Below are 12,817 nucleotides of genomic sequence, written 5' to 3' on the forward strand. Positions count from 1 at the left end.
ACTCAGTGCTGGCTTTGCATAGAGCGCAGTATTTTTTATAACAGTTATTTAACATTTTAGAACCAAATGTCCTTACCATTGGCAAATGTTTATAGGTTCATATTATTGTATGTTATAAGTTACATACGAATAAAGAAAATATTATCTATCTATCCATCTATCTATCTATATATCTATCTATCTATCTATCTAATCTATCTATCTATCTATCTATCTATCTATCTATCTATCTATCTTTCTATCTATCTATCTAATCTATCTACTATCTATCTGTGGGTAGCTGCTCCATTAGGGCACATGGGCTCTAATTGGCTTAAAACAAGGGTGGGCTTGGGCGCAGAGCACTGCACCCTGAGCCCACCCAGTTGTGTGACAATAGCAATTATTATTTGCTATTGTCATCCTGCTTTTTCCGCCCGGGCCTATCAGGAAGAGGGTCTTAAGACCCGATGCCCGAGAGGAGAAGCGATCGAACAGAGGAGATGCAGGTGGAAGTCTACAAAGCTGCTGCGCCTGTATGGGGTAAGTGCGGGGCTGACCGGCGAGCAGCGGGGGGGGGGGGGAGGAGGGGGTTCAACCGACTGACTGATCGAGGGACCAAGCAATGGGGGTTTGACCAACTGACCGAACGAACAGGGGGGTTTACCGACCAACTGATGGAGTGACTGAGCGATGGGGGTGGGGGGTTTGACCGACTGACCGAACAAACAAACGGGGGGGGTTGACCGACCAACTGATTGAGTGACCGAGCGATGGGGGTGGGGGATTTGACCGACTGACCGAATGACGAACGGGGGGGGATTCAGGTAGTTTGCGTGCCGCCTCCCCCCCCCCCCCCAAAAAATAGCACCAGCCGCCACTGGTGTAGAATGGTGATCACCAAACTACACTGACCACTACACTGATCACCATACTACACTACACTGACCACTGTACTATACTGTTCACTACACCGATCGCCATACTACACTACACTGACCACCATACTATACTGTCCACTACACTGACCACCATACTACACTACACTGACCACCATACTACACTGACCACTGTACTATACTGTCCACTACACTGATCACCAAACTACACTACACTGACCACTATACTACACTGACCACTGTACTATACTGTCCACTACACTGACCACTGTACTATACTGTCCACAACACTGACCACCGTACTACACTGACCACTACACTGATCACCATACTACACTACACTGACCACCATACTACACTACACTGACCACTGTACTATACTGTCCACTACACCGATCACCTCACTACACTGACCACCGTACTACACTGACCACTGTACTACATTGACATTGACCACCATACTACACTGACCACCATACTATACTGTCCACTACACTGACCACCATACTACACTACACTGACCATCATTCTACACTGATCACCAAACCACACTGATCACCAATACTACACTACACTGACCACTGTACTATACTGTCCACTACTCTGACCACCATACTACACTGACCACCATACTACACTACACTGACCACTATACTACACTGACCACTGTACTATACGGTCCACTACACTGACCACCATACTACACTGACCACCATACTACACTACACTGACCACCGTACTACACTACACTGACCACCGTACTACACTACACTGACCACCGTACTACACTACACTGACCACCATACTACACCACACTGACCACCATTCTACACTGACCACCATTCTACACTGACCACCGTACTACACTACTGACCACTGTACTATACTGTTCACTACACCGATCGCCATACTACACTACACTGACCACCATACTATACTGTCCACTACACTGACCACCGTACTACACTGACCACTACACTGATCACCATACTACACTACACTGACCACTGTACTTCACTACACTACACTGACTGACCACCGTACTACACTGACCACCATACTACACTGACCACTGTACTATACTGTCCACTACACTGACCACCATACTACACTAACCACCATTCTACACTAACCACTATTGTTGGGGTGAGGTCTATTGTGTGAGGGATCTATTATTGCTGGGGAGATATATTGTTTCTGGCTCCAGGGGATCTATTTTACAGCTTTTTTGGTTATTAGACAAGAGAAAATTCAATACTCTGTGCCCTACTTGGTGGTGGGTAGGGCACAGAGACAGGAGGGGACTTAGAAGGGGGGAGTTCCTGCACCTATTCTCTGAGAAAAAAAGCCCTGATTAGCACAGATATTATCAGATCGATCTCTCATTCACAAAAATTTGCAAATTAAAATCCCCCTTGGGGATTAAAGTATCTAGTCGGTGTATCCATTGTACTTCCAGCTTTTTTTTAAATAAACTCACAATCACCCCCATCATCTGTTTTTCTTTACACCATCTATGACCTTTCCGGGAGCCACAGCCACGGATATTGACGTCACAGCTTGGCTCCCTCCTCTTTCCCCTGTCGCTGGACAAATAGGAGAGAGGAGCCGTGCTTCGAGCATGCAAAGTAGGGTTCCCGGTACGAAGCCTTAAGGGGAAAGCGATTTTCTGCGGGCAATTTGTCAGCGCATTATTTCTATTATTACATAGAAGTAACAAATTGAATAGTTCAACTCACCATAATGATGAATTAGTGGGAGCCCTGAGTGTGTCACTTGCCACGCCTGCCACCAGATGCGGAATGTTTCTTGCCACATCACCTGCCATGTTGCCTGCCACCAGATGTGGAATGTCACTTGCCACATTACCTGTCACGTTGCCTGACACTAGATGCGGAATGTCACTTGCCACATCACCTGTCACGCTGCCTGCCACAAGATGGGGAATGTCAGTTGACACGTCACCTGCCACGTTGCCTGCCACAAGATGGGGAATGTCACTTGCCACGTAACCTGCCACATTGCCTGCCACAAGATGGGGAATGTCACTTGCCACGTAACCTGCCACATTGCCTGTCACCAGATGTGGAATGTCACTTGCCAAGTAACCTACCATGTTGCCTGCCACAAGATGCAGAATGTCACTTGCCACATCACCTGCCACGTTGCCTGTCAGCAGATGCAGAATGTCATTGCCATGCTGCCTGCCACAAGATTTCTAATGTCACTTGCAATGCTGCCTGCCACTGCATTGGTGGCAGCACTGGTCCATTTAGCACAGAGGAATGGCAGAGTGAAGGCAGGAGAGCGGTGAGAGATTATGTCATCTCTCTGCTCCCCACTGCACCTCCGGAAGAGCAGCGATGCGGGGGCGGAGAGAAGTAATGTCATCTCTGCTTGCCCGCCCGCTCGCTTATCTCTTCCACCCGATGCTCATATGCCAGCCGTCTCATGCCAGCCACCGGGATCTCTCATGCTGGCTGCCGGTCTCTCTCATGCTGCCTGCCTGCACCCGCGGCTCGGCTGCAGGAAGCCTACAGCCTGGTAGTGGGCCGCGGCCCAGGGGTTGATGACTAGAGGGAGGTTCCCGAGAAGTGATGCTGCATGTGAGCCTGGCCGGTGCTACCACTAGGCAAACTAGGCAGCTGCCTAGGGCACCCTGCTGCCTAGGGCGCCCGGCTACTGGTGTTCCTACTCTCTTCTCTCTGCAGCAAAGCAACTAAGTCGCCGCTCCATTCGCACATAGTGCCAGAGGCGCAGCGGTGGCGCTGGTGAGGCTGCATTTGATAAGCGCTGGTAGACTGCATTGATGGGCGCTGGTGAGGCTCCGTTGATGGGTGCTGGTGAGGCTGCATTGATAGGTGTTGGTGAGGCTGCATTGATGGGCGCTGGTGAGGCTGCATTTGATAAGCGCTGGTGAGGCTGCATTTGATGAGCGCTGGTGAGGCTGCATTTGATGGGCGCTGGTGAGGCTGCATTTGATGGGCTTTTCCTTAAAAAGGTGGGGTGTGCTTGAGTGCAAATATGTCAACTCAAGCTACTGAGCTCTGTAAAGAACAGTTTTTTTTTTCAGCAAAACATAAGGATAGAAATGCAAACATGTTAAAAGAAGCCCACAGCTCCAACTGCTGGCTGATGGGCTTCAGCTGGTGGATCTTTCTCTGATTGAAACTCTTCATGACATCCTAGCAGACTAGAAGCAGGAGGCCACTTCTTTGACTCATTCACTTGAGTGCATACATGTCAGCTTGAGCTGCTGAGCTCTGTAAAGAACGTTTTTTTTTCCAGCAAACCAGATAAGGATAAAAATGCAAACATGTTAAAAAAAGCCCACAGCTCCAACTGCTGGCTGATGGGCTTCAACTGCTGAATCTTTCTCTGATTCAAACTCTTCATGCAATCCTAGCAGACTAGAAGCAGGAGGGAACTTCTTTGACTCATTCACAAAAATTAGGTTTTGCCTAGGGTGTCAAAAATCCTTGCACTAGTCCTGCATGTGAGTCACCTGCTGCTAATCTAGGCCACTCCCAGCCCACACAGTTCAAAACAAATAGGCTTAGTTTACAGCTAGGCCTGATTAAATTTACCTGCACTGTAAAAATCCTACTACCTAAAGTAGAGGGTGCTACACCTGGAATTGTGGAATATTTGCAGTGGCTGGGGAGCCAGTTTCCAGACATGGGTCACCAGTAGGGTAACTACAGTATATTCACACTCTTCTTTTAGTAAATATGCTTTTGTTCTCTGTGTGCTAATAGGATCACTTTAAGGCAACAAAATAACATTTTACTTATGAACGTTGATTAATGAAAAAAAAAAAAAAAGTTTTGTTTGACATTCTGAAATTCACGTACAAAGCACATCATCTGTAAAGAGGAAAGGATGCGCACACGCACGTCAAAATTTAATCCCAACAATAAAAGGATTTTGGTTATTAAAATAAATATTTTCCTTTATGTCTGTTAGAGATAAAGCCCTTAAGCCCATCAAGCAGAATACTCTTCTCTGTTTTGAAAGCCGGGATTTTTCTTCGTTCTCAGTGATATCAATCAGGGACCCGAAACCTCATCTGAATTATTATCTCAAGCCAGTCCTTCATTACATGCTGGCAGTGGGCAATGCCCAAAATGGAAACCGCAATGGTTTGGGGTCTGTTTGCTAAAGCACTGTATATCATAAGCAACTGACATTGGCGCATATTTCTGTCTGGCGTAGCGTATCTAAGATACACTACGCCGCCGTAACTTACTTTTTTTTTTTTAATCCTCAAAGAATTTGCGCCGTAAGTTACGGCGGCGTAGTGTATCTTTGGCGGCGTAAGGGCGCGCAATTCAAATCGATGTGATGGGGGCGTGTTTTATGTAAATACGTCGTGACCCGACGTAAACAACGTTTTTTTTGAACGTGGGGGTATCCCAGTGCGCATGCTTGAAATTAAACCGGAACAAGCCAATGCTTACGACGGTGACGTTATTCTACGCTAATCCCTATTCGCGAACGACTTACGCAAACGACGTAAAAAAAATAAAAATTTGACGCGGGAACGACGACTATACTTAACATTGAGTACGCCTCATATAGCAGGGGTAACTATACGCCGGAAAAAGCCGAACGCAAACGACGTCAAAAAATGCGCTGGCCGGACGTACGTTTGTGGATCACCGTATCTAGCTAATTTGCATACTCAACGCGGAATTCGACAGAAACGCCACCTAGCGGCCGCCGGAAAAATGCACCTAAGATCCGACGGCGTACTGAGACGTACGCCTGTCGGATTGAGCCCAGATGCAGTCGTATCTTGTTTTGTAGATACTAAACAAACATACGACGCGGGAACTTTGGAAATTATGCGGCGTATCAATAGATACGCCGGCGTAATTCTTCTGTGGATCTGGCCCTAGATCTTTTGTAACCTTTGTTGCAGCTCAGTGCTGCAAATCTCTCAAATCCTTGTTGCATCTACTTCATGCACTCCAGTGATGTATAGCATTTTACAAGGTAGGTCTTCTGATGGTGGGTCATGCCTGTGTAATGTGTGTTGAAATGGCGACTTGTACTCTCCATCAGAAGTCCATGTAACAGGGTGACAATGCAGGAACACAACTAGGAGACATGAACAGGGCGTTGTCACCCTACAACAGGAAGTAGCGCAACAAGGTCCTTAACTACATGCCGACCAGCCGCCGCAGTTCTACGGCGGCAGGTTGGCTTTCCTGCGCGAGAGCCCGTAGCTCTACGTCGCCTCGCAAAGTGGCCACTAGGGGTGCGTGCGCGTCCCCCGCTCGCTCCTGGCTCCCGCGCGCGTGCCCGACGGTCGCGATCAACCCGGGCACCCGCGATCGCTCGTTACAGAGCGAGGATCGGGAGCTGTGTGTGTAAACAACGTATGAACAGTGATCAGTCATTTCCCCTAGTGATTCCACCCCCCCTACAGTTAGAACACACCCAGGGAACATACTTAATCCCTTCCCCGCCCCCTAGTGTTAACCCCTTCCCTGCCAGTGGCATTTTTATAGTAATCAATGCATTTTTATAGCACTGATCGCTATAAAAATGCCAATGGTCCCAAAAATGTGTCAAAAGTGTCCAAAGTGTACACCATAATGTCGCAATACCGAAAAAAAAAACGCTGATCGCCGCCATTACTAGTAAAAAAAAATATTAATAAAAATGCCATAAAACTACCCCCTATTTTGGAAACGCTATGGCCCTGATTCACGTAGCACTTACGCCGATGTATCTCGAGATATGCCGCGTGAGTGTAACTATGCGCCGTCGTATCTGTGCGCCGTGCCCACAGAACTAGATACGCCTGAAAATAGGCTTCTTCCGACCGACGTAACTTTCCTAAGTTTTTTTTTGTGCTATAAACAAAAGACGCTCAATTTTGAAATCGATGAGAATCGTTACTTGCGCTTTTAGTCCAGAAGTGCCACTGTGTTGTGTTTTACAGGATTCCCAGAGCACTAGGGGTTATCAGAAGAGCAATACACTGCAGAAGCTGTTTGATTTTAGATCACTCTCTCTTTCTGTGATCACAACTCGGCATACCATCTTAGCAGACAAGGTGGAGGAGGAAGCTGGATGGGCCACGCACTCCTTTGAATCATGCGCTTGAGTGCAAATATGTCAACTCAAGCTACTGAGCTCTGTAAAGAACAGTTTTTTTTCAGCAAAACATAAGGATAGAAATTCAAACATGTTAAAAGAAGCCCACAGCTCCAACTTCTGGCTGATGGGCTTCAACTGCTGAATCTTTCTCTGATTCAAACTCTTTATGCAATCCTAGCAGACTAGAAGCAGGAGGGAACTTCTTTGACTCGTTCACTCGAGTGCATACATGTCAGCTTGAGCTACTGAGCTCTGTAAAGGATTTTTTTCTCCAGCAAAGCAAATAAGGATAAATATGCAAACGTGAAAAGAAGCCCACAGCTCTAACTGCTGGCTGATGAGCTCCAACTGCTGGATCTTTCTCTGATTCAAATTATGCATGCCATTTTAACCACTTGTTTACTGGGCATATGTACCCCCTTCCTGCCCAGGCAAAATTTCAGCTTTCAGCACTGTCACACTTTGAATGACAATTGCGTGGTTGTGCGACGTGGCTTCCAAACAAAATTGACGTCCTTTTTTACCCACAAATAGAGATTTTTTTTGTGGTATTTGATCATCTCTGCGGCTTTTATTTTTTGCGCTATAAACAAAAAAAGACTGAGGCCCAGATTCTCAAAGGAGATACGACGGCGTATCTCCAGATACGCCGTCATATCTCTGAGTATGAGCCGTCGTATCTATGCGCCTGATTCATAGAATCAGTTACGCATAGATTTGTATGAGATCCGACCGGTGTAAGTCTCTTACGCCGTTGGATCTTAACTGCATATTTATGCTGCCACTAGGGGCGTGTACGCTGATTTATGCCTAGAAATATGTAAATCAGCTAGATACGGGAATTTACGAACGTACGCCTGGCCGACGCAGTACAGATACGCCATTTACGTTAGGCTTTTCCCGGCATAAAGTTACCCCTGCTATATGGTGGCGTACATGCGGCGTACCAATGTTAAGTATGGACGTCGTTCCCGCGTCAAATTTTGAAAATTTTACGTTGTTTGCGTAAGTCTTCCGTGATATGGGGCTGGACGTCATTTACGTTCACGTCGAAACCAATACGTCCTTGCGGCGTACTTTGGAGCAATGCACACTGGGATATGTCCACGGATGGCGCATGCACCGTTCGTAAAAAGCGTAATTTACATGGGGTCACATAACATTTACATAACACATGCCCACATCTTCCAAATTTGAATTAGGCGGGCTTACCCCGGCCTATTTACGATACGCCGCCGCAACTTACGGAGCAAGTGCTTTGAGAATACTGCACTTGCCTGTCTAAGTTGCGGAGGCGTAACGTAAATAGGATACGTTACGCCCGCACAAAGATACGCCGATCTACGAGAATCTGGGCCTGGCGATTTTGATTTTTTTTTTTACTTTTTGGTATAATAAATATAATATATATACATTTTTTTTTTTAACTATTTTTTTCCTCAGTTTAGGTCGATATGTATTCTTCTAGGTATTTTTGGTAAAAAAAATCGCAATAAGCATATATTGATTGGTTTGCGCAAAAGTTATAGCGTCTAAAAAATAGGGGATAGAATTATGACTTTTTTTTATTTATTTTTTTACCAGTAATGGCGGTTATCTGAGATTTTTCTCAGGACTGTGATATTACGGCGGACACATTGGACACTTTTGACACATTTTTGGGACCATTCACATTTATACAGTGAACAGTGCTATAAATATGCACTGATTACTGTATAAATGTGACCGGCAGGGAAGGGGTTAACACTAGGGGGCGATCAAGGGGTTAAATTGTGCCCTACTAGGTGATTCTTACTGTGGGGGGAGGGGACTGACTGGGGGACGTGACCGATCGGTGTCGCTATGTACATGGGACACACCATCGGTCTCCTCTCCCTGACAGGACATGGATCTCTGTGTTTACACACAGAGATTCACGTCCCTGGCTCTGTAACTGCCGATCGTGTGTACCTGGCGGTCATCCAGGCCGGCAGTCACGCGCACGCCCCCCAGCGGCCGGGAGGCCCCGAGGACGTCATATAACGTCCTCCCAGCATTGTAGAGCCACCTTGTGGCCATCAATTTACAATTGCCGGGATGGGAAGCGGTTAACAGGTAAGGAATGATGAAGAAGCACTCCTTTGATTCATTAATTTAGGTTCGTAAATGTCAGCTTGAGCTGCTGATCTCCGTATAGGACATTCCCCCCCCCCCCCCCCCCCAGCAAAGCATATAAGGATAGAAATGCAAACATGTAAAAAGAAGCCTACAGCTCCAACTGCTGGCTGAAAATGAGAATACATAATATTCATAGGCAGTATTTCATACTTTTCTTTCTGAATTTTATTTTTCGCTATGACCTAATAAAGAAAACATATGAAATATTTGCCAAGCCACACTTTAACCTTCAACGCTGACGCAAGTCTCATATACGTCGTTTGTTTACTGTTAGTTAATATTAGAAAGCCTTTTATAAATAGAAATTCTGTGTGGTTATTGTCTGCTAATTTAAAGCTTGCAGACGGTCTATACTAAAATAATTCTAGACTAGGAATCTGTGGACATTGCATGGTAGTCAAGGAGTATACATTACGTGGTAATCCCTGTAGCATGTATGGTTATATATTGGGATGACATGGATCTAGGAATGTGGAACAAATGCAGCCCCAATTTGGAATGGGCGTACAATCTATGCTTGCTACATTTCTGAGGCTTATCCCCCCTAAACTTCATACTGGTTGGTAGAGGGGTGTCAATGGTTCTTGCTACATACAATATGTACAACAATGTACAACAATACAACAATGTATATACTGTATTGTTCTAATTGTTGAGCACGCTCTATGTTTAGCTCACTGTTGTGATTTTAATGTTTTTAGTTGATGTAATAAAATGTTACCAATGTAATTCCAAATGAAAGGTTCCTTCTTTTCATGGTACTGATATTGTAGTATAGTGTAGTAATTCTTGGATAGAGCCATACATTATATGTTGTATTTTTTTTGTGTTGTCTATGGAATTAATTTGACCTTGAATGCTCTCTAGGTTTACACACTGAGCTCACAATCTTTGGATGTATGCCTTTAGATGACAGCTATTAACCACTCAATCTCCAGAAGATTTACCCCCCTTCTTCGTGACCAGACCCTTCTTTGCGATACAGCACTGCGTTACTTTAACTGACAATTGCACACACTGGTGCAACACTGTAATTAAATGAAACGTATGTCTTTTTCCCCCCACAAATTGAGATTTCTTTTGGTGGTATTTGATCACTTTAACGGTATGGCCCGTGGGACCCAGAGGCTCTTGAAGGATGCGGGGTACTCCTGTTTCAGCTTTACCAATGACTCTTGTGTCTAGGGTCATCCTATGTCCACTAGGGGCATAGGATGACTGAGAAATGATATCATGAATTGCATGAGATGGGACAGTAATGATAATCCACAATATATTCAAGAATGTCTAGAAGAACTAATTACAACCGGTCAATAGAGTGACTCGTTCAATGTGGAACATAGTCTGTCAAGGGGGTAATTAAGTCTGCTACTGTCATGTAAATTAACCTTAGTTTGGCTTCTAAAGACCTGTTCATTGTGTGATGCTAATTAACACTGTATTGTGTGAAAGTTCTATTGATGATAGATGTGGAATGCGAATTAACACAATCTAAAAGGTCAGATGTCTGACTTATGTTTACTTAAGGAATGTGTATTGTATTGAGGTGAAATAAGCTTATCTCAGAGTCACCCCGTCTGGGTAAATGGTTAGTAATTAGCTCATGTGGATTGTGTCAGACCCGGTGCCAGAAAGTCTACCCAAGAAATGTGTATTGGAGGCTCGTTAGCACCCATTGTATGATGTTGTGGGTGGAGTGTGTCATTGTCCCTTTGATTACTGCAGCATGCTTTCTACTGTATAAAAGCCTGAGTTTACCATTAAAGTATCTATCCGTTTGGAACCAGTGAACAGAGCTGTGTCTCGTTTTTCTGGGGGAAATCCAATGGGTCCTGTCTGCTGGATTGTGGAGTGTCGATAAGCTGTCGTGGGTTAGTGGAATGGAATATCGTAACAGCGTTAACCCCTGACCGTTACAATCACCCTTGCATTTATTTATTTTTTGCGCCATAAATAAAAAAACAACAATTTTGAAAAAAAAAAAAAAATGTTAAAAATCGAATTTTTTTTTTTTTTTTTTTACTTATCTTTTATTTTATTTTCTCCAACAAATAACATACAGTTAACATAAGGTACTTCAACTACCAGTAATACAAGTACATAATTCACATAATTTATCATACCTCAGGTCTTTATCTATACATTCTTCACTCCGATTACTCCCTCACTCCCTCTCCCCCCCCCCACAAAAAAATATAATAATAATTGTTTGTTATTATTCCCTCCCTCCCCCTCCCCCTCCTCCCCATTCCCCCTCCCTTCCCCTCCTCCTCCAAATATAGGACCTTTTTTCACCAATTTAGGCCAACATGTATTCTGCTACATATTTTTGGTAAAAAACAAAACAATAAGCGCATATTGATTGGTTTGCGCAAAAGTTATGGCGTCTACAAAATAGATAGATTTATGGCAATTTTTATTATTATTTCTGTTTTTACTAGTAATGGAAACGATCAGTGATTTTTAGCAGGAATGTGACATTGCGGCAGATAGATCGGACACCTAACTGACATTTTGACACTTTTTTGGGAACCAGTGACAAAATGTATTCTGCTACATATTTCTGATAAAAAAAAATCCCAATAAGCGTATATTGATTGGTTTGTGCAAAAGTTCTAGCGTCTACAAACTATGGGATATTTTTATTTATTTAAAGTGGAGTTCTGCCGAAAAATATAATAATTAAAAGTCAGTAGCTACAAATACTGTAATAATATATGGACTTACTTACCTGTCCTGGGCGCCCGCGATGTCTGCACCCTAAGCCGATCTGTCCCTTGGCTCTCGGGTGGAGGCGTCGCCAGCTTCGGTAAGGGAATCAGGAAGTGAAGCCACTTCCTGGTTCCCTACTGCGCATGTGTGATCCCACTGGTCCCTGCTGTCTTTTGGGATCTGTGTGTCTCCCAGAAGACAGCGGGGGGATGGGACGGAGGAGGTGCCGGACATGGTGTAGGTCGCTGTGGCGACCTATGCCCGGGAGTGGGAGCAAATACCTGGATTACACAGGTATCTGCTCCCTTAAATGTGACACCGGAGGGAAACAAGCATGTTTTCGCTGACAGGAAAGAGCTCTGCCTTGTTAACATAGGCAGAGCTCTGTTCTGTCTTTCTCCTTGCCAATCAGCGACTGATGACCACCGGCACCCATGGGAGGTGCTTTTACTAGGGGAAGGCATTGATCCATGTGCCTGCTTTGCAGAGACACAGAATTCATGCCTTCCCTCCTGTCAGAATGGCAATCAGCCTTGTTTACATAGGCAGATTGCAGTTCTATCAATCTGGCTGATGATCAGCAGGTGACAGTGGACATCAAGTCCGCGGTACCCACTGATCAGCTCCTGGTGTGTGTGAGCCGTTGGCAGTGTGCATTTACGCCCCCTACCCAGAAGTGTGGCATCATATATATATATGTGTGTGTGATCCGGCGCACAGCTGCCACCCTGTAGTGGTAAAACTACTATAGTAAGGTCTGCAACCGGTTAATGTTACTATTATTATTTATTTATTTTCGGCATTTAGGGATCTTTCGAATAGATTCCAAAAACACCATGTTTATAGCCATTTAAGCGTTTTATTTTAGACCCCTTTCACACTGGGGCGGTGCTGGCATTAGCGGTAAAGCACTGCTAGTTTTAGCTGCGTTTTACCGCTGTTATAGCAGTGCTTTTTGA

At 44.9% G+C, this 12,817-nt stretch overlaps 1 protein-coding gene across 1 annotated transcript in view; it reads left to right on the forward strand.

Annotated features, from left to right (window-relative positions):
* Positions 1-449: 449 nt before the first annotated feature.
* The window catches only part of LOC120930564 (serine-rich adhesin for platelets-like), a 56,208-nt gene continuing 43,840 nt past the window's right edge, over positions 450-12,817 (forward strand). Inside the window, exon 1 of the mRNA XM_040341739.1 lies at positions 450-522. Within this exon, the coding sequence (XP_040197673.1) occupies positions 450-522 (73 nt within the window). The remainder of the gene's footprint in view (positions 523-12,817) is intronic.

Source organism: Rana temporaria, chromosome 3 (assembly GCF_905171775.1).
Source record: "Rana temporaria chromosome 3, aRanTem1.1, whole genome shotgun sequence".
NCBI classification, from domain to species: Eukaryota; Metazoa; Chordata; class Amphibia; order Anura; family Ranidae; genus Rana; species Rana temporaria.